Source organism: Osmerus mordax, chromosome 16, assembly GCF_038355195.1.
Source record: "Osmerus mordax isolate fOsmMor3 chromosome 16, fOsmMor3.pri, whole genome shotgun sequence".
NCBI lineage: Eukaryota > Metazoa > Chordata > Actinopteri > Osmeriformes > Osmeridae > Osmerus > Osmerus mordax.
Genome location: NC_090065.1, coordinates 1,821,504 through 1,849,020, shown reverse-complemented (window position 1 = coordinate 1,849,020; position 27,517 = coordinate 1,821,504). Strand labels below are relative to the sequence as shown.

At 50.8% G+C, this 27,517-nt stretch overlaps 2 protein-coding genes across 2 annotated transcripts; one reads left to right on the top strand and one right to left on the bottom strand.

Annotated features, from left to right (window-relative positions):
- Positions 1-475: 475 nt before the first annotated feature.
- On the top strand, positions 476-10,760 carry wdr47a (WD repeat domain 47a). The gene is made up of 17 exons (XM_067253223.1): positions 476-596; positions 1,820-1,989; positions 4,032-4,115; positions 4,247-4,331; positions 4,755-4,886; positions 5,167-5,343; positions 5,584-6,086; positions 6,177-6,291; positions 6,377-6,561; positions 7,198-7,416; positions 7,573-7,642; positions 8,231-8,388; positions 8,598-8,767; positions 9,131-9,301; positions 9,439-9,570; positions 9,918-10,136; positions 10,327-10,760. Exons 2-17 carry the CDS (start codon positions 1,832-1,834, stop codon positions 10,467-10,469), a joined length of 2,721 nt encoding a protein of 906 aa, XP_067109324.1. The 5' UTR covers positions 476-596; positions 1,820-1,831; the 3' UTR covers positions 10,470-10,760.
- A 2,572-nt stretch (positions 10,761-13,332) lies between these two features.
- On the bottom strand, positions 13,333-26,015 carry gpsm2 (G protein signaling modulator 2). Its single transcript, XM_067253224.1, has 16 exons — positions 25,830-26,015; positions 25,370-25,408; positions 23,190-23,523; positions 18,590-18,811; positions 17,942-18,077; positions 17,653-17,792; positions 17,024-17,147; positions 16,780-16,895; positions 16,051-16,206; positions 15,620-15,728; positions 15,409-15,538; positions 15,022-15,101; positions 14,649-14,837; positions 14,283-14,439; positions 13,836-14,032; positions 13,333-13,621 (listed from the first exon to the last, which is right to left on the bottom strand). Exons 3-16 carry the CDS (start codon positions 23,252-23,254, stop codon positions 13,460-13,462), a joined length of 1,983 nt encoding a protein of 660 aa, XP_067109325.1. The 5' UTR covers positions 23,255-23,523; positions 25,370-25,408; positions 25,830-26,015; the 3' UTR covers positions 13,333-13,459.
- Positions 26,016-27,517: the final 1,502 nt, after the last annotated feature.

Here is a 27,517-nt window from a genome sequence, read left to right as displayed (position 1 = left end):
AAATTAAATTAACCAAAATTAACACTATAGGGGAAATAAAAGTTTATACAAATATATTTAAGTTAGTACGCCTACAGATAGTTACAAATTAAAACAGTCCTCAATCCTCAGGCAGGATTGATTGAAGTAGCTCGGCATATCTAATAAAGTTCTAATCTATCTAATTTACTTACTTGAAGAAAAAGTGTCGAAAATAGGGGGATTGAAGAGGAAAAATACTGCTGGAAAGATGCATGAGGTAGAATTGTTGAAATTCCTAATCCTGTTACGATTTAGATCAGATTTGAGAATTCTACAAAAAGGAGAGGAGCTAAAATGAGAAGGGTGGTTTTAAAGTAGCCTAAATGAACGCGACCTTTTACTTTGCCCTGGGGCAAAACTGACATCTCAGCTGTGATTGGTAGAACGAGGCAGTCCGCTTGCTTGACAACCAGGGGCTGGGTAGCAGCGGAAAGATCGAGCAAGCCGCGACAAGACAAGCAAGGTGGAGTATAGTGGATATTGACAAAGCCCAACGGCAACGTCGTGACAGCGTCTGTCAACACCACAGAGGCATATTTGAGCAGCATATATTCAGCTCATGCATTTTTAGACAGGTGAGCAATTTTTTTTTGTTCGTTTGTAATAGCAAGCAATTGCGTGGAAAGGGAACCCTTTCTGGATCTCCCACCCACCCCGCCCGCTAGCCAGCTAGCGGATGATGCATGTCTCCCATGCCTGGCCTGAAAAGCCAATTCCTTGTGTTCAATCTGTCATGACTATTTGGGTCGGTTCTCTAGACGTGACAGACTTCATCACGCTAGTCGCTATGTTATCTAGAACTCAATTTTTTTTAAAGATGTGCATAATCTCGCTTGCAAATGTAGCCTACTTGCCCGTTATCTAACTAGCCAGCTAGTGGCTAATCCTCTTATGTTGTGGATACTCGAAAGCTTGTGTTTATTAGCTGTCTTGTTAGCAGCTAGCTGCGTGTTGAATCTGAACCCCACCCAGACATAGTACAGCTACCGAGCTACAATATTTGTATCTCATAGATAGATTACACGCTGATAAACTAAAGATGCCGATCAGTTCGATATCCAGTCATTGTCTCCGGTGTGGATGCATGAATGAATGCATTATAAAGAGCGTAACGTTATGGTAAACCAGAAACTCATGTCGACCATCTGATTCTTCTGATTGAGTGTTATTATTACATAATTGAAAGCACCGTTTTGTGTAATTGGATTATCTATAAACTGCAGACATCGTACAGTCCCTGAATGTAGATTGTTAATAATTATCTTGTACAGAGCAGGAATAATGAGATCGCTCTCGGGACATTATTGGCGTGTTTAAGTCTGCATCTGGAGTTAGGTGCTCGGTATGTCTTGTTTACAGAGGGATTTAACACCCAGACAAAAAGGTTCTGTACCCAGTGAAAGTAAAGTTTGTTAATAGGATTAATGGATGAATAGTCCATGTAGGGCCATACAGGATTGTCAGGATTGGACTTTAGTGTGGTCAGTCTTCATGAACGGTTCATTGAACAGCATGCAGTACACAGAGAGAGAGAGAGAGACATCAAAACAGACCTGACGGTAATATGATGAACTGGGCTTTAAATAAAAACATTCCTAAAACAACAGCCGTTTGCTGAAATGAAGAACACACTTAAAACATTGTTAGCTACACATTGAAATGTAGCCGTACCTTATTTCCATATGAGTCACTGTTACTGACAGTTTGTTAATGTTGTTGTTGTTGTGTTGTTTGAGGGTTTATCTTTAGACACAGTTCTACAGTTCAAAGACATCTGAGTTGAATCCTTTGCTTGCAGCCCATCGTCGCCATGACAGCGGAGGAGATCATCAACGTGAAGGAGGTGGAGATCATCAAGGTGATCCTGGACTTCCTGAACTCCAGGAAGCTGCACATCAGCATGCTGGCGCTGGAGAAGGAGAGCGGAGTAATCAACGGCCTGTACTCTGACGACATGCTCTTCCTCAGGTAGGCCCCGGCTAGCCTGGCGTTGTTATTGTTTACATTTATGTTTCAGTCGGTTATCTGACCCCTTTTGGAATCAGTGCCAGAGGTGTGTGTTTGTTTTTAGATATGGGTGGGACAGATTTTCTTTATTTTCTTTTTGTTTTTATAACTGAGGATGCAGCCGTTAAATATAATTTTCTTAATAAATTGTGTGTGTTTGGGGGGCAGAGTGTGTGAGACATTTATAATGAAACGTATTCCCTGATGAAAGCGACACGTTTTTCTTGAATGTTATGAAGGTAAGGCAAGGCCTCCCTGCCCTGTCCTGTGTGTGTGTGTCTGTCTGTGTGTGTGTCTGTGTGTGTGTGTGTGTGTGTGTGTGTCTGTCTGTGTGTCTGTGTGTGTGTGTGTCTGTCTGTGTGTCTGTCTGTGTGTGTGTGTGTGTCTGTGTGTGTGTGTGTGTCTGTGTGTCTGTGTGTGTGTGTGTGTGTGTGTGTCTGTCTGTGTGTCTGTGTGTGTGTCTGTCTGTGTGTGTGTGTGTGTGTCTGTCTGTGTGTCTGTGTGTGTGTCTGTCTGTGTGTGTGTGTCTGTGTGTCTGTCTGTCTGTGTGTGTGTGTGTCTGTCTGTGTGTCTGTGTGTCTGTCTGTCTGTGTGTGTGTCTGTCTGTGTGTCTGTCTGTCTGTGTGTGTGTCTGTCTGTGTGTCTGTCTGTGTGTGTGTCTGTCTGTGTGTCTGTCTGTCTGTGTGTGTGTCTGTCTGTGTGTCTGTCTGTCTGTGTGTCTGTCTGTCTGTGTGTGTGTCTGTCTGTCTGTCTGTCTGTCTGTGTGTGTGTCTGTCTGTGTGTCTGTCTGTGTGTGTCTGTCTGTGTGTGTGTCTGTCTGTGTGTCTGTCTGTCTGTGTGTGTGTCTGTCTGTGTGTCTGTGTGTCTGTCTGTCTGTCTGTGTGTGTGTCTGTCTGTGTGTCTGTGTGTCTGTCTGTCTGTCTGTCTGTGTGTGTGTCTGTCTGTGTGTCTGTCTGTGTGTGTGTCTGTCTGTGTGTGTGTCTGTCTGTGTGTGTGTCTGTCTGTGTGTGTGTCTGTGTGTGTGTGTGTCTGTGTGTCTGTCTGTCTGTGTGTGTGTCTGTCTGTGTGTCTGTCTGTGTGTGTGTCTGTCTGTGTGTCTGTCTGTGTGTCTGTCTGTCTGTCTGTCTGTCTGTCTGTCTGTCTGTGTGTGTGTCTGTCTGTGTGTCTGTGTGTCTGTCTGTCTGTCTGTCTGTGTGTGTGTCTGTCTGTGTGTCTGTGTGTCTGTCTGTCTGTGTGTGTGTCTGTCTGTGTGTCTGTCTGTGTGTGTGTCTGTCTGTGTGTGTGTCTGTCTGTGTGTGTGTCTGTGTGTGTGTCTGTCTGTGTGTCTGTCTGTGTGTGTGTGTGTGTCTGTCTGTGTGTCTGTGTGTCTGTCTGTCTGTGTGTGTGTCTGTCTGTGTGTCTGTGTGTCTGTCTGTCTGTCTGTCTGTGTGTGTGTCTGTCTGTGTGTCTGTCTGTGTGTGTGTCTGTCTGTGTGTCTGTGTGTCTGTGTGTGTGTCTGTCTGTGTGTGTGTCTGTCTGTGTGTCTGTCTGTGTGTCTGTGTGTGTGTCTGTCTGTCTGTGTGTCTGTGTGTCTGTCTGTGTGTCTGTCTGTGTGTGTGTCTGTGTGTCTGTCTGTGTGTCTGTCTGTGTGTTGTACCAAGACTACTTTAGTATTCAGATGAAGCTGTGGTCTGAACTGCATTGTGGGACAGGGACCTTTGTTAACACAGGGCCTATTCATCTCCTGTTCCTGTCTGCCCTCTTTTACTGCTGGAGAACCGCTAACAAAGACCGTCAACAATTAGCAGGGGGCCTCACCAACCCTTCAGACTGAGGCCTCTGCTTGTTCTGTAGCACTGTTGAGTGTGTGTGTGTGTGTGTAGTGTTTGTGTGTGCACGTGTACCTGCATATGTCCTCTTGATAACCAAATGTGTTAGAGCCTTTGGTGTGTGTGTGTGTGTGTTGATAACCCCGTGTGTTGGGACCCCTGCTGAGTGTGTGTGTGTGTGTTGTCTCTGGACAGACAGTTGGTGTTGGACGGCCAGTGGGATGAGGTGCTGCAGTTCATCCAGCCTCTGGAGTGCATGGACAAGTTTGACGGGAAAAGGTGTGTGGTTATGTTTATGTACACAGGGGGAGGGGGGGGATCTGATGCTGTGGTTTGGGGTTATTCTGTTGGGCTGGGCTGTTGTAGTTATTGTTCTGGGCTGTTGTGGTTATTGTTCGTTGTGTTTGTAGGTTTCGCTACATTGTTCTGAAGCAGAAGTTTCTGGAAGCGCTCTGTGTGAACAACGCCATGTCTGCAGAGGATGAGCCTCAGCATGTAAGTCTGTGTGTGTGTGTGTGTGTGTGTGTGTGTGTGTGTGTCTGTGCGTGTATGTGTCTGTGTGTGTGTGTCTGTGCGTCATGGTTTCCCTGACCAGCTGTGCCTGTTACCCTCAGATTGTGTCCTTCTCATATGTCTGACTCCTAAATCCCTCATCTGATTGGACGTTAAACAGGAAGTCTTGTCATGTTGACATTTAGAAGCGTTGTCTTGGAGAGCAAGATGACACGTCAACAGGGAGGTTTCTGTATCGATGTTAAAAATAGATCCTGAGTTTAGGCTAGGAGGGATCCAGTATTACTGAAGTATGCATCTTTCTGTCTGAGTCTTGTATTATCATTGTTGATCTCTTTTAAGTAAATGAGTATGTATGATTAGAATCAGTGAAGTGCCACCTAATCTGCATCCTCTCTCTCCCAGCTGGAGTTCACCATGCAGGAGGCTGTGAAGTGTCTTCATGCTCTGGAGGAGTTCTGTCCCTGTAAAGACGACTACAGCAAGCTGTGTCTGCTCCTCACCCTGCCCCGCCTCACCAACCACGCCGAGTTCAAGGCACGTCTCTCACACACACACACACACACACACGCACACACACACAAATACACAGGGTTCTAAGTGTGACAGTGTTCCAGGGTTCTAAGTGTGACAGTGTTCCAGGGTTCTAAGTGTGACAGTGTTCCAGGGTTCTAAGTGTGACAGTGTTCCAGGGTTCTAAGTGTGACAGTGTTCCAGGGTTCCAAGTGTGACTGTGTTCCAGGGTTCCAAGTGTGACTGTGTTCCAGGGTTCCAAGTGTGACTGTGTTCCAGGGTTCTAAGTGTGACTGTGTTCCAGGACTGGAACCCGAGCACGGCCAGGGTGCAGTGCTTCGAGGAGGCGTGCTCCATGGTGGCAGAGTTCATCCCGGCTGACAGGAAGCTGAGTGAGGCGGGCTTCAGGGCCAGCAGCAACCGGCTGTTCCAGCTGATGCTGAAGGGCGTGCTGTACGAGTGCTGCGTGGAGTTCTGCCAGGTGGGGTCAGGGGTCACGAGGTCAGGGGTAGGACACTGATGATTACCTTCTGGGGATCTCGGTGTGTCTCCGAATATGAAACTGACATGTTAGAAAGTTCACAACAGGATGGATGGATGGTGGATGGATTACAGATTAAAAAAGGGATGGATGAACAGACAGATAAAAGATGGAAAGATGAAGGAATACACCTACTGAGGTGCTAACAGTTCCTCCTCGCTCCCCCCCCCCCCCCCCCAGAGCAAGGCGACGGGCGAGGAGATCACGGAGGGTGAGGTCCTCCTGGGGGTGGACATGCTGTGTGGGAACGGCTGTGACGACCTGGACCTGTCCCTGCTGTCCTGGATGCAGAACCTGTCTTCCGGCGTGTTCTCCTGCGCCTTCGAGCAGAAGCAGCTCAACATCCACGTGGACCGGTTGGCCAAGCCCCTGAAGGCCGGCTACTCTGACCTCCTGACCCCCCTCATCAGCAAGCTGTCTCCCTACCCCTCCTCGCCTCTGCGCCGGCCCCAGTCTGCAGACACCTACATGTCTCGCTCCCTCAACCCCGCGCTGGACGGCCTCTCCTGCGGCCTCACAGGCCCGGAGAAGAGGGGTCCGGGGGGTGACGCGGCCGGGGGCAGGGGGGGCGTCTCCCCCATGTCCCAGTCCTTCGCTAACTTCCAGTACCCCGGGGCGGGGGGGCAGAACCTGAGCAGGAGCCTGGTGATGGAGAGCTCCATCTTCGAGGAGTCTCCTGACAGGTGAGGAGGAGGGAACCATCTGGGGATGGAGGGGAGAGGAGGTGGGGAGGGAGAGACAGATCTATAATGTGTGTGTGTGTGTGTGTGCAGCTCCAGGACAGAAACCCCGGTAGATAAGATGATGGGGTCAGGACCTCAGAACCTGCGGCCTGCCTCGGCCCCGGGAGAGGACGCCCCCGCACCTGGTCCTGGAGACAGTAATGAGGTAACACACACACACACACGTACATACACATGCATATACATATAAACACACACACATATACATAGAGTGTGTGTGTGTTCCCCAGCTGCGTGACTCGACCGAGCGGTTCGAGGAGTTCTACCGGCAGCGCCTGCGTGTACAGCAGCACCTGGAGACCAAGCAGCAGCAGAGAGAGCTGTACCAGCAGATGCTGCTGGAGGGGGGCGTCCAGCAGGGGGCCCCCAGGGCCCCCGACATGCAGCACAGCCTCACCGAGAAGTTCCTCAACAAGTACGGGACACACATGACACACACTATCGTTTGAGCAGCTTGTGTGTGTGTGTGTGTGTGTGTGAGCGGAGCAGTAGCTAGCTGGGGGCCCAGCCTGGAGACACTGGAGGAGGGAGGGGGGCTGAGGGAGGGGGGCTGACAGTGAGGGGTCCCCAGAGCCCCCCCCCCCCTCCAGAACCCAGACCCCTTTAGAGCCCTTTGCCCTTCCCCCCACCACACACATTCAGATCCCCTCACCCCAGCCCCCCTCTCTCAGCCCAGCCCACCTGGGGCGTGCTGTACCATCTGGGACAGCTCCTCCTCTCTCTTTCTCTCTCTCTCTGGGTCTCCATCTCTGTCTCTCTCTCTGGGTCTCCATCTCCATCTCTGTCTCTCTCTCCCTCTGTCCTCATCAAGCTGCTCCTCTCTCTCCTGAACCTCAGTCTGTCAGCAGGACAAAGAGCCTCTCACCTCCTCCTGCAACACTGCTACATCACCCCTCCCCTCCACAGCCCCACAACGCCCTCTGCTACCTCCTCCCCTCCCCCTCCTCCCCTCCAGAGGGCCCAGTTCCATTTGAATCACATCATTAGTGTCCTCAGCTCCTCCCTGGTGTGTATTAACCTGTGTGTGTGTGTGTGTGTGTGTGTGTGTCAGGTCCATCCAGAAGCTGGAGGAGCTGAACGTGGGCATGGAGAGTCTGGGGGAGGAGGTGGCGTCTCTAAGCCAGCAGTGCAACGGAGACTCCCTGGAGCCCTCCAGCCTGGTCCCGGAGCAGGGCGGGGGAGGGGGAGGGGGGAGCAGCACCCCGCAGCAACACAGACCGGGGGGCCGGGGGGTGACCCTCCCAGACGAGTCCCCCATCATATCCCAGAGGTGAGGGGGAGGGGGAGGGGGGGGGGAGCAGGTGGCCAGGGGGGGTTTGGGGGAATCTTAAATGAGTTTATTTTCTGATGTGAATTAGGATTTTGAAGCAATGGATGCATGCATGAATAAGGACTGATTTGTGTGTGTGTGTGTGTGTGTTGACAGCGGACAGAAAGACAAGGGTGGCCAGCGAGGACTACCAGACTCTCCAGGCTCCTTAACCCGGAGTAAAGAGGTGAGGACGCCTGCTACACACACACACACACACACTAGCACCTGCTAGTCGAGGGTGTTTCAGATGAGAGCCGTCATTCTTCGCTCTGTTTGGGGATGAATCCTGAGGGAGCTGTGATGTCACGTGGGAATCCCAGATTATGCCCTCTGATGAAGTGTGAGGTGTAATCCAGGAGATTACACTGTAGACTGAGTAATACTGACATGTCATACTGACATTCTGCTGGCACAGAATACATGGAGAGATCAGATCACACCAAATTATACCGTTAATTATGCTAAATCTGTCCGTGTGTGTATTGTGTGTGTGTGTGCTGTCCATTTACATTTAGTCATTTAGCAGACGCTCTTATCCAGAGCGACTTACAGTAAGTACAGTGACATTCCCCCCGAGGCAAGTAGGGTGAAGTGCCTTGCCCAAGGACACAACGTCAATTCGCACGACCAGGAATCGAACCGGCAACCTTCTGATTAGAATTCCGATTCCCTAACCGCTCAGCCATCTAACACTGACTCTGTCCGTGTGTGTGCGTGTGTATTGTGTGTGTGTGTGTATTGTGTGTATTGTGTGTGTGTGTGTGTGTGTCAGGGAGACCAGCCCAAGGCCCTGTTTGTGTGTGTGAACAACCTGGAGGACACGCAGGCGGTGCGGGCGGTGGCCTTCCACCCCTCGGGGGGGCTGTACGCCGTGGGCTCCAACTCCAAAACACTACGAGTGTGTGCCTACCCAGAGACACTGGACACCAGGTACACACACACACACCCTGGACACCAGGTACACACACACACACACACACACCCTGGGCACCTGGTACACACACACACACACACCCTGGGCACCTGGTACACACACACACACACCCTGGGCACCTGGTACACACACACCTTGGACACTCTCTCCATCTTAAATCTCTCCTTTCCTCTCCTCCTTTCATCCCCCCCCCCCCTCCCCCCAGTGGTTCAGGTATGACCAGGTCTCCGGAGGTGTGTTTCAAGAGGAACAAGCACCACAAGGGCTCCATCTACTGCGTGGCCTGGAGCCACTGTGGCCAGCTGCTCGCCACCGGCTCCAACGACAAGTACGTCAAGGTCCTGCCCTTCAGCGCCGACACCTGCAACGCCACCGGTACGCCCCGCGTCCTCACACACGCGTATACACTACATAGCCTCACTCTATACCTTTATATATTTTCATCTTCTTCTTGACTCCATCTTTCTCCTTTCCTATTTCTTTCTCTCTCTCCTTCTGTCTCTCTCTCCCTCCTTCTCTCTCTCCCTCCTTCTCTCCCTCCTTCTCTCGCCCTCCTTTTCTCTCTCCTTTTTCTCTCTCTCCCTTCTCTCTCTCCTTTTCTCTCTCCCTCCTTCTCTCTCTCCCTTCTCTCCCTCCTTCTCTCGGCCTCCTTTTCTCTCTCTCCTTTTCTCTCTCTCCCTTCTCTCTCTCTCCTTTTCTCTCTCACCCTTCTCCTCCCTCCCCCCCCACCCCCCCCAGGTCCAGATCTAGAGTTCAGCATGCACGATGGCACGGTCAGGGACCTGGCCTTCCTGGAGGGGCCGGAGAGCGGGGGGGCCATCCTGGTGAGCGCCGGGGCGGGGGACTGCAACATCTACACCACCGACTGTCAGAGAGGCCAGGGGCTGCACGCACTCAGTGGACACACAGGTGGGCTGGTTGCATACACACACACACACACTCTTACTCATTCACTAACTCCCTCTTCTCTCTATTACCTGATGAGTGTGTGTGGATGACATGAGGTGCTAATGTTGATGCTTCATGGTGTGCTACTTCCTCCCCAGGTCACATCCTGTCTCTGTACACCTGGGGTGGCTGGATGATAGCGTCGGGCTCTCAGGATAAGACGGTTCGTTTCTGGGACCTGCGTGTGCCCAGCTGTGTGCGGGTGGTGGGGACTGCCTTCCATGGCTCAGGTACGCACTGCAGAGCACCTGTTACCAGGTTACAAGTACATACTGTATACTAGCACAGGACACTACTAGGATTATAAGGTATGGATGTGTACTCACTAGATTCATGGACACTTTTCATTAACAAGCTAGTTCTGTCTGTATATCTCTAATCCATCTCTCCCTCTTTCCCATCCTCCTTTCCTCCCTCTCTCCTTCCCTTCCATCCTTCCTCACTCCCTCTCTCCTTCCATCCTCCCTCACTCCCTCTCTCCTTCCATCCTCCCTCGCTCCCTCTCTCCTTCCATCCTCCCTCGCTCCCTCCCTCCTTCCATCCTTCCTCATCCCTTACTCCCTCCCTCCGTCTCCAGGCAGCCCGGTTGCCTCGGTAGCGGTGGACCCCAGTGGTCGTCTCCTAGCGACAGGGCAGGAGGACAGCGGCTGCATGCTGTATGACATCAGAGGGGGGCGCATGGTCCAGACCTACCGCCCCCACACCAGCGACGTGCGCTCGGTTCGATTCTCCCCCGGGGCACGTTACCTACTCACCGGTTCCTACGACACCAAGGTCATGGTGACCAACCTACAGGGTAACCCTGCATCTAGAGATATATACTAGACTAGACTGACCAGATATAACCTCCAGGTCAGCTGCTCCAGATAGATAGCTAGATATATACACACACAGATAAACACACATGTCTGGTTATTATGTTAGGTTGTGTAGTAGTGTGCAGTTTATATGCTAGTTTTCTGACGTGGGTGTGTGTGTGTGTGCAGGAGACCTGACTAAGCAGCTTCCTGTGACCTTGGTCGGGGAGCACGGTGACAAGGTGATCCAGTGTCGGTGGCACCCACATGACCTGTCCTTCCTGTCCTCCTCCGCAGACCGCACCGTCACACTCTGGACACACAACCCCTAACACACACACACACACACAACCCCTGACACACACACACAACCCCTAACACACAACACACACAACCTCTAACATGCGCACACACAGCCCCTAACACACACAACCCCTAACACGCACACACACACACAACCCCTAACACACACACACACACAACCCCTGACACACACAACCTTTAACATGCGCACACACAGCCCCTAACACACACAACCCCTAACACGCACACACAACCCCTAACACGCACACACAACCCCTAACACGCACACACAACCCCTGACACACACACAACCCCTGACACACACAACCTCTAACATGAGCGCACACAGCCCCTAACATAAACACATGCACAAACAAGCCCTTACAGACAGGCCCCCCCCCACACACACACACACACGCCCCTTAGGGTGTACCCAGACAGCCAGACCCAGACTGACACACATCCTCATGTTGCTGACTGGACACTCTGAACATCCCATCAAGTCCTCCAGCTTTGAAGTATCATCGCTGATCGCCCTTCATTCTCTCCTGTCAGTCCTCTCCTTTAACTGAATGATTTCATCCCTTCATCTCCTTCCCCCAACAGACAGAAGCCCAGTGATGTCACTGTGGAGGTGACTGCATATGCAACCTAGCTGCTGTACTGGTGTCTGATGTCCTGTGGTTTTAACAGCAGTGAGTCCAGACCATGGGTGTCGTTCCAGACCTTCAGCACAGTGTACAGTTCATGATGGTGCCTTGAGTTCATCACATTCTCTCCACTCTGGAGGTCAAAGGTCAGAGCTATCCTGCTAAACAGGAAGTGACCAGAGTTTATAGACGGCCTCCTTTGTTTACCAGATCTCTGGTCTGTGTCGACCCGCTTGGTTAAGGAGTGTTCATCACATTCCGGAATCTTCCTTTGGAGTGTTCATCACATTTCGGAATCTTCCTTCGGAGTGTTCATCACGTTCCGGAATTTAACTTAAATAGATATGATCTACATTCCCCACTCTGCTTAAGCACGGTGTGTTAATTCCAGCCAGCTATATGATAAAGGCTTTGATAAACACATCTGGGTCACTAAGCTTCTGAAACACTTCCTGTCTCCTCCTGGCGTGTCGGCTGGGTGGAGTTTGGGTGTTTCCTGTCCCGTTGGTTCTGCCAGACATGATCAGTCAAGCACAGATAAGGATGTGAACCCATATTGCTGGGACCCAGATGTAATAGTGAACTGATCAGTTAGCTACTACCTACCTGTCTGGTGGGTGTTTCAGATGTCGATGTTACTGTGCATCGCTCGATCCCTGCTGTGTAAATACTCAACGGAAAAGTGTACATTTGCTAGTGAGTTTAATTTAAAAATTTAAAATCAGTGTTTTGCTAGGGCAGCTGTAATGGCGTCATGCTAAGGCTTGCAATCTACGACAGACGGTAGGGAATTATTCAACAATAAAAGGTCTTTATTTTGGGCACCGCTATGTTCTGTTAGGAACTTTTTGCATTCACCGTTGAGGTTTTTATTTAGAAGTTCAATGCAACTTTACAGGTTTATTTTTCCGTACAGTAGATGGCAGTGTTTGGCCATACTAACGGGGCGTCTCCCTAACGCACTATTAACTTGTAGAAAAGCACGGCGTTGTTTCAGAATATTGTTATGAATTTATATTTGGGATAGTTTGTGTTTTAGCGTTTCTTTTTCATGTTTTACGTTGACTCTTTCTTGGTTTCGTTTCGCCAGACACAAGCTTGAGTTTGTAATACTTTGTAACCGTTACGTCTGTACAGGTGTTCAATTTTTAAACTAAAAAGGCCAAAACGTACATAGATGTATTTATTTTATCGCTCATTTTTAACGTATGTACAGTCAATGGTTTTCTGTTAATATATATTATAATGGCTCCTGTATTTTGCTTTTCTAAACCTAGTTTTAAAAAGTGACTATCGTTAATGAATATAGAGCTTGTTGAGGTGTGGATGCCGCGGTGGTATTGAAATAAAAGCCTTTCACTTCAGATGTGTTATTTTTGGGGGGAGAAAGGGGCCGAAAATGGCCTGAGCCAGATTTGAACCCAATCTCTTGGGTTCGGCATTAGCCTCAATAGTATTCGCAATAGTACACACAAACGACCAAACCAGGCCTTTCTGTACTAAATAGTTGAGGTTTTATTCCTCCAGTCTCATTTTGAAAACAGCAAAACTGTAGATAAACTACAACATAACAGAACTGTACATGGACGAATTCATACAATTTCTGTATTACTCTTTTACCCAAATTACAAACTCCCGCCCCAACCCCTGGACTCCCCAATCTAACACCTGACAAACATATACACAGCTGACAAAGAAAAAAACGATCCTGAATCCATGGAGATGCTGTACCTGTGTTGTGTCTAACCCCTGGTTAGTAAGAGCATGAATGTTTCCCCAAACCTGACCAGGTGGACCACAGCACACCTGACCATCAACCACAACCTGAATCATTACAAGTCAGATAAACACCATTCCTACTGCAGTCTGGTATCTAAGGATACATTTGGGTTGGTAGGGGGTAGTGATAGTGAAATTATACGGAGTACATAATTATTTAAAAACAAGAATAAAAACATTTAAAAAACAAATGGTGTTCCCTGAAACTAGGCTACATGATGTGTGTGCAGCTTAAAGAGTTCTAGCAGAGTAGAACGTTCTCAATCCACCGAAAGCTCACGGAAGAACCGCAAGTTCCTTCCATTAGCACCCTCGCGGGTTCCAGAGTGCTCCTGTGCAGTTCCGGAACCTTCCAGTTGGGTTCCGGAAAGTTCCGCTGAGGTTTCCTTGACTACAGTCTGGCAGTGCTTTTTGTGGGTCCATTAGCTACATCAAAGTCCAGTATAAACCACAGAGACCCCCTGTGGAGTCTCCTCTTCCTCCCCACTGGAGAGGAGACAACTTCCCTCCAGGACAGTTTCCTCCAGAGAGACCCCCCCCCCCTTTCCCGCTCCTCGTGCCCGCCTGGGAGGCCCGTCCCTGGGCAGGGTTCAGTCGGCACTGGTCCTGGAGGAGGGCAGGGTGACGCGCTGCTCGTCCATGCGCTTGGCCTGTGAGCGCATGATGAGGCTGAAGAAGTCCTCGTCTGGGACAGTGGGGCCGCGGGCGGGAGGGGGAGGGGGGGCGCAGCGCTGGTCGTCCAGACGGGAGCCCTGGGGCAGGGAGGGAGATATGGTAGGGGATGAAAACATGATATAAAATAATAAGCAGTTTCTCCTGGGATCAATCAAGTACCCTCGCCTCTACCCATGCTGTAGTCTCCTTCGGCCTCTAACTGACCAACTACTTCTGCCTCCAACTCTGACTCCTGACTACCTACCTCTAATCGACACCAACACACGCGAAGCCATAACCACGGTAACGCACCTGGCACTTGACGAGCATGTCGAAGAAGTCATCGTCAGGCTCGGAGTCGCTGGCCATGAGGTGGTTCAGGACCGCCTGGCTGCACTGCTGGGTGAGCCGAAGGCCAGGCAGACTGCCCCCCGCTCCCCCTGCTGCCTCTAACCGCCGAGCCTGGGGGGCGGAGCCCAAGCTAGAGACCGCCGCGGACTCTGATACAGCTGGAGGAGGGGGGAGGAGGTGGGAGGGGGGGAGAGAGAGGAGGGGAGGAAGGGGAAGTAGAAAAGGAAATGCGGGGATAATATTGGTGATGAAGAATGGGGTGAGTGTATTAGTGTACATGTGTGTTAGTATGTGTTTGTGGTGTGTGAGTGTTTATGAGTGTGTATGAGTGTGTATGAGTGTGTATGAGTGTGTATGAGTGTGTATGAGTGTGTATGAGTGTGTATGAGTGTGTATGAGTGTACTAACATTTCCTGATGGCGGGAGGGGGCGTGTCCGGCTCGGAGGCGAGTGACAGGCGGCTCTTGTCCTGGACGGAGCAGCGCTGGTCGTCCATGCGGTTGCTCTGGAAACGACTGAGCAGGTCAAAGAAGCCCTCGTCTCCCAGGAGGTCAGGACTGGCCCGCTGGAGCACACGCACACGCACACACACACACGTGAGAGAATACAAGAATAAGATCAAGACACATGAGAACATATCCTCCATCTCTCTCCTCCTCCATCTCTCTCCTCCTCCATCTCTCTCCTCCTCCATCTCTCTCCTCCTCCATCTTTCTCCTGTCTTCTCTGTTCCTCCTCCACCCTCTCCACCTCCCTCTCTCCCCCCTCTCCTACCTTGTGTGGGCCCTGTGTAGGCTGCAGGCTGGCGTCCTGGGTGTTGGACGTGTCCTGCAGCACCTTGCTGGACCCCCCCGCCTTGTGCTTCTTCCCCCGCAGTCGGCTCACGAAGAACAGCTTGGACGAGCTCTTCCCCAGCGACGGCTTGGACTGCTTGGTCAGGGGGTCACTGGTCCACTTCTGACCCTGTGTGGCACACACATGGACACACACACACCCATGTGCACACACACACGCATGCCCACGCATACACACACACACACAATCATCCACAATATGAGTGAAATCTGAGGAAGGATCTATTGTAGTTTAAGGGGTCTAACATTGACCTTGTTGGGTAGTCTGGGTATTGTAGTTTATCAGGTCTTACATTGATCTTGTTGTCAGGGGTGAGCTTCATCAGTTCCAGGTTCTCCATGCTGTGTCTCCTGCCCATCCTGGGCCGAGCTCCTGCACCACACACACACACACACACACACACATACACACACACACACACAGTCAGCTGTAAGTACACTACCGTCCTGACTAGATCACTGTCAAGTAAGACACAGTGTGGGAGATCACAAGAGAAAGAGAGACCATGAAAGAGAGACCATGAAAGAGAGAGAGCTTAAGAAATGGAAACAGAAAAATCAGGAGATAAAAAGGAGAGAGTGTGTGTGTGTGGTGTGTGTGTGCATGTGGTGTGTGTGTATGTGGGGTGTGTGTATATGTGTGGGGTGTGTGTGCGTGCATGTGTGGTGTGTGTGCGTACCATGCATGTTGTAATCTATCTCCTTGTTCTCAGACAGGTTGGAGTTGTTGGTGCTGTAACTCAGCCCCAGGACCATCTGAAGATCTGAAACGTTCATCCGAGCTGTGAGCTCTCCGCTGCGGTCTCCGGTCTGAAACACACAGGAAAACACGTTACGCTTTGCTCCACCCAGGAGTGCAGGCCAGTGCTGTATATGGAGTGGACATGGTACCTCTCTGGAGATCTCCAGATGTTTCTCAGCGAAGTGCATGGCCTGGTCGTGGTTCCCCAGGGCTGTGTGGGCGTTCCCCAGACTCCAGCACGCACGGCCTTCACCAATCCTGCAGCACACACACACACACACACACACACACACACACACTGAGGTCCTGGGCTATGATGAGGTGGTAGTCGATGGCTCTCTCATAGTCCTGCAGCAGGGTGTGTGTGTGTGTGTGTGTGTGTACCTGTCGTTCAGGTCCTGGGCTATGATGAGGTGTTTGAGGTGGTAGTCGATGGCTCTCTCATAGTCCTGCAGCAGGGTGTGTGTGTGTGTGTGTGTGTACCTGTCGTTCAGGTCCTGGGCTATGATGAGGTGTTTGAGGTGGTAGTCGATGGCTCTCTCATAGTCCTGCAGCAGGGTGTGTGTGTGTGTGTGTGTACCTGTCGTTCAGGTCCTGGGCTATGATGAGGTGTTTGAGGTGGTAGTCGATGGCTCTCTCGTAGTCCTGCAGCAGGGTGTAGGTGTTTCCCAGGCTGTAGCAGGCCTGGGCCTCCACCGCACGGTCCTTCAGCTGCCTGGCCAACTGCAGGGTCCTCCTGGGGAACGCAGGTCAACCACGTTAGGAGCACAACACAACCGCAACTCAACCACGTTAGGATCCTTTCGCATAGCAACCTTCTCTAGGGAGTCTAACATAGGGAGGAGTTGTGTGTGGTGTCTGGTTTAAACACTTTAGATCTGAGCGACGGGCTCTCTCACGATTGTGTCCGAGCTCTTTTTGAAAGATAAGAAAACTTTATTGTCCATTCAACTTTGTTTCCTCCGGCATTCTGGCAACACAGCACAGAACAATAAAGAACAACTTAAATAAATAAAATCCATTTCCAGCAGGGAGGGTTACTTGTTATTGTATCCTTGTTCAGAATGGCCCCCACAGAGAGCACTAATGATTTTCTTGTACCAGTTGGCAGCAGCTGAGACGATGAGTAAAGGTGGTGGGAGGAGCCAACCTGCTGAGGCTTCTGGGTAATAGACTTTGTGAATGAAGCTCAACACGAGCGATGTAGTGTTTGTCTGAGAGTAGCTGCTGACTGAAGCACTTAGTCCATCTCTGCCCACCCTTCAACCACACACACACACACACACACACACGGCTGGTCTGGACTCACTTGTAGTGCTCGGCCGCCACCTCAAACTCTCCCAGGAAGATGTAGGCGTTGCCAAGGTTACAGTAGGCCCTCCTCTCTGCCGAGCGGTCGCCAAACTCCTTAGCGATCAGGAGGCGCTGGGAGGACACACACACACGGTTCATTATCTAGAGAGTACAGCCAGCAGCCCTAGCCTTCATTAACAGTCTCACTTGTCTCGCCTCAGTTTCAGGGTCAGGGGTCAGGGACGGGGGAGGGATCCTACCTGTTCATGGGAGGCCACTGCCTTCCGGAAGTTTCCCAGCAGGTAGTGAGTGTTGCCCAGGTTACCGTAGGTTCTGCCCTGTGCGGCTCGGTCTCCCAGCTCCTTCACTATGGACAGGTTAGCCCTGCGGACACAGACAGGTTATAAACACACACAAACAGACAGGTTAGCCCTGCGGACACAGACAGGTTATAAACACACACACTCTCTCTATCTCTCCAAAGGTCTCTGTCTGTGTGTCTGCGAGTCTCTCTCTCTGTCTCTCTCTGTCTCTCTCTGAGGGTCTCTCTGTTGGTCTCTCTGAGGGTCTCTCTCTCTGTCTCTCTCTCTCTGAGGATCTCTCTCTCTCTCTGTCTCTCTCTCTCTGTCTGTCTCTCTCTCTGTCTGTCTCTCTCTGTCTGTCTCTCTCTCTCTGTCTGTCTCTCTCTCTCTGTCTGTCTCTCTCTCTCTCTCTGTCTGTCTCTCTCTCTCTGTGGGTCTCTCTCTCTCTGAGGGTCTCTCTGTCGGTCTCTCTGAGGGTCTCTCTCTCTGTCTCTCTCTCTCTGAGGATCTCTCTCTCTCTCTGTCTCTCTCTCTCTGTCTGTCTCTCTCTCTGTGGGTCTCTCTCTCTCTCTCTGAGGGTCTCTCACTCGTAGTATTCGGCAGCATTCCTGAGGGCGGTCATGACGTCGTCGGGGAAGTCTCCAGGCTCCGCCCCGCTCCAGCAGATACTCTTCCCCTTGGCGTGGAACACGTTGCCATAGTTATACAGCGCCCGCGCCTGGCCCACCTGGGGGAGGAGGGGGGGGGGGGAGGAGGGTGAATGATTTATTCATCCATCCAATGATTATCTGTACATCCATCATTCATTCATAATCCCTCCCTCTACCCCTCCCCCCCTGTACTCCTCTCTCCCCCCTGTCATAGCCCCTCCCCCACCTTGTCGTGCAGGTCTCTGGCGATGTCCAGGTGTCTCTGACAGCACACCACCGCCTCCTCAAACCGCCCCAGCACCTTCAGCGTGTTGCCAAGGTTACCGCTGGCCTTGGCCTCCCCCAGCAGATCTCCTATCGTCCTGAGAGGGCAGACGGACACTCACTCAGGTTGTGTGTGTGTGTGTGTGTGTAGTACCTGGTCAGGGTCAGGCTGTGTGTGTGTGTGTGCGTGTGTGTGTGGTACCTGGTCAGGGTCAGGCTGTGTGCGTGTGGTACCTGGTCAGGGTCAGGCTGTGTGCGTGTGGTACCTTATCAGGGTCAGGCTGTGTGTGTGTGGTACCTGGTCAGGGTCAGGCTGTGTGTGTGTGGTACCTGGTCAGGGTCAGGCTGTGTGTGTGTGGTACCTGGTCAGGGTCAGGTTGTGTGTGTGTGGTACCTGGTCAGGGTCAGGTTGTGTGTGTGTGTGTGTGTGTGTGTGTGTGGTACCTGGTCAGGGTCAGGCTGTGTGTGTGTGGTACCTGGTCAGGGTCAGGTTGTGTGTGTGTGTGTGTGGTACCTGGTCAGGGTCAGGCTGTGTGTGTGTGGTACCTGGTCAGGGTCAGGCTGTGTGTGTGTGGTACCTGGTCAGGGTCAGGCTGTGTGTGTGTGGTACCTGGTCAGGGTCAGGTCATGGTGGTGGTACTCCAGGGCCTTTGTGTAGTTGTGCAGGTGGAAGTATGCGTTGCCCAGCTGGCTGTAGATGGCGCTCAGCACCTGCAGGTCCTCTGTGCCCACCTGGATGGCCGCCTCGAAGAAGGACACGCCCGCCTGGTAGTCCCCCACCTTACACAGCCGCTCCCCCTCCAGAGCCAGCTCCAGACAGGACGCCTCCATCCTGCAGGGAGAGAGGGGGAGGCAGAGAGAGACTCGTAACCCTTTTCCACCAGATTATCTTCAAGGTTCTTCAACCGGATCTGTACAGGATTCTTGGAAACGTGGTCTATCTAGCAAACCAGTCTGCAAGTCTTCAAGTTGAGTGGAATCATTGTTATCAAGGATCACATCAACAATTTTTCTTTACTGTTCAACTTGTTCAGTCTTCAGCTTACCCTTTATCATGCTTCTGACAGAAAGGTAGGGAGAAAGAGGGGGAAAGAGAAAGACGGAGGGAGAGAGAGAGACGAACAGAATGAGATAAAGAAATGAAGAGAACAGAACAGAAATTCAACCTGGGTGTCAAGTTTAAGTCTTCAAAACTCAAAGTCCACTTCTTTTCCAACTCCATTCAAACATGGTTTTCAGTTATATTCAGTGTTGTATGTTAATAGCCCTGGCTTCAGTAACCCATAATCCTATCCATATCCAGTTGGTTTACTAGTTCCACAGCAGCTAGCTAGCATTAGCATGAGACACAAACCACACTGGCCCTGCTAACTGCTCTATATGTAGAGCTGAGGAGAACCCAGGGAACCCACTGACTAAACCCAACATCTCTCTCTCTCCCTGTTAACTTTCCCCTCCAACTCTCCTTCTTTTCTCTCTCTCTCTCTCCCTACTCTCGGCCTGTCAACAAGGAATGTTGTTTAGCTGCTTCCTTCCACCTCTGGGGAACAATAGTCTTGGTTTTATCAGGCCTTGTTTGTTATGGTCCGCCTCACTTCCTCTGTGCCGGCTCCGCCTCACTCCACAGAACACAGAACTACCATGATCACTCCACACAGAACACAGAACTACCCTGATCACTCCACACAGAACACAGAACTACCCTGATCACTCCACACAGAACACAGAACTACCCTGATCACTCCACAGAACACAGAACTACCCTGATCACTCCACACAGAACACAGAACTACCCTGATCACTCCACACAGAACTAACCTGAACACTCCACACAGAACACAGAACTACCCTGAACACTACCCACAGAACACAGGACTACCCTGAACACTACCCACAGAACACAGGACTACCCTGAACACTACCCACAGAACACAGGACTACCCTGAACACTACCCACAGAACACAGGACTACCCTGAACACTACCCACAGAACACAGGACTACCCTGAACACTACCCACAGAACACAGGACTACCCTGAACACTACCCACAGAACACAGGACTACCCTGAACACTACCCACAGAACACAGGACTACCCTGAACACTACCCACAGAACTTCCCTGAACACTACCCACAGAACACAGGACTACCCTGAACACTACCCACAGAACACAGGACTACCCTGAACACTACCCACAGAACTTCCCTGAACACTACCCACAGAACACAGGACTACCCTGAACACTACCCACAGAACACAGGACTACCCTGAACACTACCCACAGAACTTCCCTGAACACTCCACACAGGACTACCCCCAATCATGCATGTGAGATCAAAGACAAGACTAGACAATAACTCATTAACATTAGCCACCAACTGTTCAGGGGTGTGAATCAGGCCACTGAAAGTTAAGGTAGATCGCCCTCAAATGTTAAATCTGTCAATATGAAGGACAGCCTTCAGATTTTACAAACAAATCAGTCGGTGACGGAAAATATTGTTTCGAACCCTAACAGGTTCAGAGAAGTAGTAGCGCTGAGGGCTGTCTGGATAATCAGATTAGGATTAGGCTAGCTGTATTCACGCATGGCTTCAATTGTTGCTGCTGGCCGAAGAACAACCCAGAACTGGGACAGAACGGATGGTCTCCAGAACCCACCCAGTGAGGTTTAGCTACACTGCTGACTTTCTCAGTCAGAAACACACTACACTACTCCTTTATCTAGAACCACAACCACACAGCCCACTATCCTAGAACCACAACCACACAGCCCACTATCCTAGAACCACAACCACACAGCCCACTATCCTAGAACCACAACCACACAGCCCACTATCCTAGAACCACAACCACCCAGCCCACTATCCTAGAACCACAACCACACAGCCCACTATCCTAGAACCACAACCACACAGCCCACTATCCTAGAACCACAACCACACAGCCCACTATCCTATAACCACAACCACACACAGAAATCACTCTTTATATTGGAAGAAAAGATTGGAATTGAAGGCAGAAGCATCAAAGCTAAACAACCCCTGTGATGTGTCCCCTGTTTCCACATGCAGCATGTACAGTCCAGCCTGTTACATCACAGAGACCCCGTGACAGACCCAGAACATGCTGACGGTGTCTGCCGTTTACAGACCTCCACCAGAACTCCTAACCCAGCCTCCACCTCCTCCACCACCACCTCCTCCTCCTACCTGCGAGCCGGTCGTCTCCTGCAGCCGCAGCAGGGGCCGCAGCAGAGAAGCATCTACACACGCTTCCTCGGAGCAAACACCTCCACCTGCAGGTCCTCCTGCCACGCTGTCACCTCACCCCCCCCACCCCCCCCTCGCTCCCGGGAACAAGCGCTCCACAGGGGAGGGTCTCCACAATGACGACACTGTCAGGCAGAGGCGTGGCTAACGCCACCGTCAGACATATTTCCACGCTGTTGTCGCGGCGATAGCTCTGACCTTGGGGTGTTGGGGGAACTGCCGACGTGAGCACTGTTCAGCTTATCTCTCTCTCTCTCTCTATCTCTCTCTCTATTCCTGCCCCTCCTCCCTCCCTCCTGTGTACAGTCCATGGGGATTAGGGGGTGGGCCTTCAGGGGGGTGGGCCCAGCTGTGATAACAGACCTGCCAGCTTCAAGAGCCCACGTCTGAGGGAGCGCCCCCCCCCTTGAGCAACCTAGATGCGGCCATTTTGAAAACAAACTAACTCAAACTGGGTGCATGTGGGTTGGAAAGCAGTAAAAAACACTGATAGAACACTGTCGAAACACTGCAGAAACGGTGTAAACACCGCAGAAACAGCGTAGAGCCTGTCGGCACGGTGCGGGGGAGGGAGGGCAGGTGGGCAGACAGAACAGCCTGGCCAGGTGTGTCTCTATTCACACTGCCTGGGTTGTCTGACGAGGCTTCAACAAAGCTCAACGTGCCCATAACTCATTAAGGTTTCAGAGCGGGCCAGTTAAATATTGATTAATGCTGGAGTGTGTGTGTTTATGTGTGTGTGTTCATGAGTGTGTGTGTTTTGTGAACGTGTTTGTTTGAGTGTCCCCAGTCACGCCTGCAGCATCCGTGTACCTGGTCTGCAGGTGCAGACAGACGGGTGTCACCCTGGGGCGTGTGGAGGCCAGCATGACCCGCCCTGAGTCAACACACATCAGGGGAACAGGAAGTGACATCTCAACAGCACCAGCTGCTTCACACGCACCTGAACACTCAACACACACTGCAGCCTGCAGCTTCTGGTAAGGCCTGGGTGAGCCATCCTACCCTACCATCATCTCCTCTCTCCATCTCCCCTCCTCTCTGGTTCTCCACAGTTCTGTACTCTAGCCTGGTAAACTTACTGTCCCTAAAGAGCAGGAACCATTCATGTTCTAACGGTCAACAACAGAGAACAGCTCCCCACTGGACCCCTGGAGAAAACACAACAGAACCCTGCAGTAGAACCTGCAGTGAACACACCAGAGACTACAACCTTCCCTTCTGTTCATGAAACCCATCTGACACGTTCTGCTCTCCAGCCCCGGTCCTCCTCCCTGGTCATACATCCACTCTGGGCTCCAGCCCCGGTCCTCCTCCCTGGTCATACACCCACTCTGGGCTCCAGCCCCGGTCCTCCTCCCTGGTCATACACCCACTCTGGGCTCCAGCCCCGGTCCTCCTCCCTGGTCATGCACCCACTCTGCTCTCCAGCCCCGGTCCTCCTCCCTGGTCATACACCCACTCTGGGCTCCAGCCCCGGTCCTCCTCCCTGGTCATACACCCACTCTGGGCTCCAGCCCCGGTCCTCCTCCCTGGTCATACACCCACTCTGGGCTCCATTCAGCTCTCGTCTGAATGACATCATTCAAGCAGCAACATGAAGGACTCTCAGGAGCTCCACTTAGGCAACTTGGAAACAGTGATCTCATCCCGAGTGCTGTACTGACACAGGCTTACAGGACATAAGATGATCATTTACAGCAGCCTGTGAAGACAGGATTAGGAATACTCGGCTACGCTTCAGAATGAAGTACGCTTTAGTTTAAACTTAGTTTAAATCCTGTTCAAATGCATCGATCAGCCGACACAAGGGAAAGAATTTAGGATGCCTCGACAAAGATTCTCATTTCAGGCCCCAGACAGAGGATTGGCAGTATTCGTCAGCGTGCAGACCAGAGGAGGTGAGGAGGAGCAGGGTGTGGAAGATCGTTCCTACCTGTAGAGGACATGAACGGACTGGTCCTCATCTCGCATGCTAACCAAGGAACCTCCCCCGTCCATCGAAGCTCATAATAGGTGGAACAATCCCAGTTTGAAAAATCCCAAAAAAGCTGTTAGGATCCAGAAACAAGATGAGGGCAGAACACTCAGTCTGCCCCAGACAAGCTTCCTGAATCTGGGTGAGCAGAGGTGAGCAGAGGTCAGTAAGATCTGGATGTTCTACCAGGCCAGGAGGAGGGCTGGCGGGCGGGCAGAGCTTGAGTGTGGTGTCAGTCTGCCAGGGTGCATTTGTTTCGTGTTTGGTGTCGCCCCCTGTCCTCAGCAGCCTTCTGTAGAGAGAACACAGGAGGCTGCGCGTCAAGCCTCCTTCTGGCTTCGCGACGCCATGGCAACCACAACCACAAAGCAGCAGCGTGCACGGGCGTGAGGGGGGTGGGAGGGAGGGAGGGAGGGAGGGGAGGGAGGGAGGGGATGAAGGGATGGATGGATTCAACCACAAGCAAGCTGTCAATCTATGACTCAGTAATCCTCAGGAACACGGGCGTGTGTCAGCGTGTGTTCCACCTGTGTGTACCTGCCATGGGGCGAGCAAGCGTGTGTGTGTTGTACCTGCAAAGGGGCGAGCGAGTGTGTGTACCTGCCATGGGGCGAGCAAGCGTGTGTGTGTTGTACCTGCGCGGAGGTGTGTGAGGGACAGGCAGGGTGACGTCCCGGTGAAAACGAGAGCAGAACGAGCGCAGGTGCAGAGGAGGACAGGGAACGCCACCGACAGATCGTCACCGCCCAGAGAGGTCGTCAATAGCACTGACTCGCTATACCAGCTCAAGCTGGGTTGAGCCAGCAGCACTTAGAACGACCAGAGGAGAACCAATCACAGCGCTGTCGGGCCGATTCACCCACAGGGAGAAACAGGACAGAGACTGTCACCCACGTCTGACAGAAAGCAGAGCTGCTGAAAGTGTGTGTGTCTGTTTGTTTGTGTGAAAATTCCATGAAGGAAAAAGCTGGTGATAAGCAAGCAGAATGGATAAGACCCCCCCCATCTCCCCCACACCAAGCAGAATACCACGAGTTCATGGTAGAAAGTTAGACACACACCAGGGGTCATTTCAAGTTGCTGTATTGACTAAATTGTCTAAGACTTCGCCAAACAGATACGGGTGACATTCAGCAAGATTAACAGGAGCTCTGCAAGTCATCACTTAATCAAGCAGAGAGCTAATCTACTTCAACCTGTGCAAGCGGGGGCAGTCCAAGGACAGCACATCCATCCACCCAGCCCTCCACCCACCCATCCATCCATCACACACTGGAACTACACCTCTTCGATGTCTCTCTCTGGAAAGTTTGTCCTTTTGATCTGGGGGCTTCTGTGCTGCCCTCTGTGACACAGCTTGTAAAAAATATGTTTTTATCAGACTTCTGGTGGTTTACAGTCAGTCTTTGACTGGGCCTAGTTCACGAGGGGATGAAACCATTAACCTTTAGCATAGCTGTTATTTAAGGTTTTGAAAAGAAGCTAGTTTGGTGTTGCTGTTGCCTCAGGTCTGCCTGGAGTTGTGTCTGCCGGGTGAACATAAAGCCTCTAATCCACCCTGGAGACGGGGGAGTCTACCACACAGCGCCCCGCACAGCCCTGCATGTGTTTACAATTAGCAATCAACGTCTGCCAGTGTGTGTGTGTGTAGCTTTTTTTATATTGAGTGCATGTATGTGTGTGGGAGGGGCAGCTTTTTCCAGTTTTGCGTGCCAAGAGGGTGTGTATGTACAGTACGTGTGTGTGTGTGTGTGTGTGTGTGACTCACAAAGCAGCCCTGTCCATGTTCCTGAGCTGTGGGTTTTAAAAGGACGAGCGATGCGTCGTGGTCAGAAGCTGATTAAAGCCATGCGAACAATAGCAGAGTCCTTTCAAACACAGCTGCATAGGAGGTGAGCACTGGCTCCCATCATCACAACCAGGAGGCCTTTCAACATGACCTCATCTGCTCTGCTAGGCTGGGGTGATCTGGAGGTGGTCCAGGAAACTCTAATCCCTTCATGTCCACACACACACACACACACACCCCACAACATCTGATTAGCAAGACAAACACCAAAGCAGCACCACTGATGCATATGAGGGGGATCCAAAAAGCTGAAATACACAGAAATAAAAAAGAGGTTTTGGATCTGCACCTGTAGTTCTTCAGTGCAGGAACTGGGATTCTGAGTATCCTGGTAAGAGCAAGAAGAGAATAGATGGAGAGGAGAGAGAGAGAGAGAGAGAGAGAGAGAGAGAGAGAGAGAGAGAGAGAGAGAGAGAGAGAGAGAGAGAGAGAGAGAGAGAGAGAGGGAGGATGTGTCATTAGCTCGCATTCGCGTTCATTCACATTATTGTTGAGGTAGCTGAAACCAACACATTCTCTTACAGTAATAGGAGTACAGTATGGACACGGCTGAGTAATCAACAGATAGCTAGCCACAGAGTTGGCTAACGAGACAACTGAGTACAGTCAGAACTATTTACACATGACGTGAGATTTTACCTAACTTAAGTCAAATTGACAAACACACCTAAACGGAATCCTACCTAATTCTACTGATTTGACACACTAGTACTAATAACAGCAGCAGCTAACGTTTTCTGGCCACTTACGTTGGACGGTCCAGTTCGAACAATGGATCCAACTCCGCTTCGATTCTTCGGACGGCAAACGGTTTATTTTTAGTTGGCGAAATAGCGTACTAGACGTGTATTATTTCCATAAGTACGTACATGTATGCAGCGACTTCTTACCGATCTGTCTTTATCAAGCAACATTTACGGGAGACGGTCTAAACTTTTTTGCTAACTTCGATGAGAGAAAATGTCCTTTTGACAGCGGACTGTGTTGTTCGTCCAGTAACCAATCGGACGTGTACATTCAAAGATAGACACGCCCAACTAACGTCTTTGAACTTTAGGTAGACTTGTTTTATATAAAACTAACGTCTTGTCACATGATAGGGTAAACCCAATAGGGGCGGCCCGCCTCTTCATTGTTGAACATAATCAACAGATGCCGGGGCACCGACGGGCACACGGGTAAATTAAACGATTGTTAGTTTTTGAAATTAATTCTGAGCTCCCGAGGTGCAGAAATCTTGAAGTTGGGAATGGTGATCTCATCGTGACCTTCAGTCTCTATCGGGATTTCAGCAGAAATCTCTGTTGGGTGGTGTCACAGTATTAATCAAACTGGTAACTAGAAAGATCAAAATCGTAGAAAGTAATGGTGTTTAGTAAGCCATACAGTTCAGTAGCAGTCTACAGAACTAGTGACTTCACTAACAAATGCCAGTATTAGCTAACCGTTTATTAAAAACGAAATCGCTAGCTAGTGCTAGCCTCAAACTGAAAGTTTATCAGGGGAACGCTTGGAGAGTTACCCCAGCAACCAAACTCCTCCTCTTCTGCGCTGCCAAAACCCAGCCAGCGCAGACGGTCAGCGCTACATAATACATAATTTATGACACCACAGACAGCAAAACCTGCCTTGCGTCTTGAAACAATGTCTCGAACACAGAATAAATGTAATTGGTGTTATGTCAGTGTTAATCTGGGAGGCTTTATACAGCCATTCTATATAACACGCTAAATTCAAACACTTGCGAAGGAAGCTGGACTAACTACTCACGGCAGACAGTCTGCTTAAATTAAGGGTGAGTTGACGACTTGCTTGTGAGTGACATAGTTTGGATTGTCAGTCTGAATACATCAGATAAAAATACCCTGTTTACTAAGACGATTGAGAAACAAATGTAACGTGAATATTGCTACAGGAAAGGATTAGTTTGGTCTTTAAAAGGAATGCCTCCCTGACACTTTAGTTTAACCTTTCAAAGTTGATTGAATGAATACATGTCAGGGTAAATTCAATTTAACAGACGTTTTTAAAGCAACCTATATGAGTACAATGTTTCTGCAACACTGCAAGTATCCCAACTGAAAAAAAGCTTGACATTTTTTCAAAATTGTTCATCACACACGTCCTGCATGCAGGAGAGCCAGTTTGTCAACTTTCTCTCTCTCTCTCTCTCTCTCTCTCTCTCTCTCTCTCTCTCTCTCTCTCTCTCTCTCTCTCTCTCTCTCTCTCTCTCTCTCTCTCTCTCTCTCTCTCACACACACACACACACACATGTGGTCTCTCTCTCACCCTCTCCTACTCACACATTACTTATACTTCCTGCCCCTCTCTCTCACACACACACAAACACACAAAACTTCATAAGCACGCCCACTCAATACAAGGAATGTTGAATAATTGACAGCTCAACATCTTGATCCGGTGTTTGCTCCTTGCC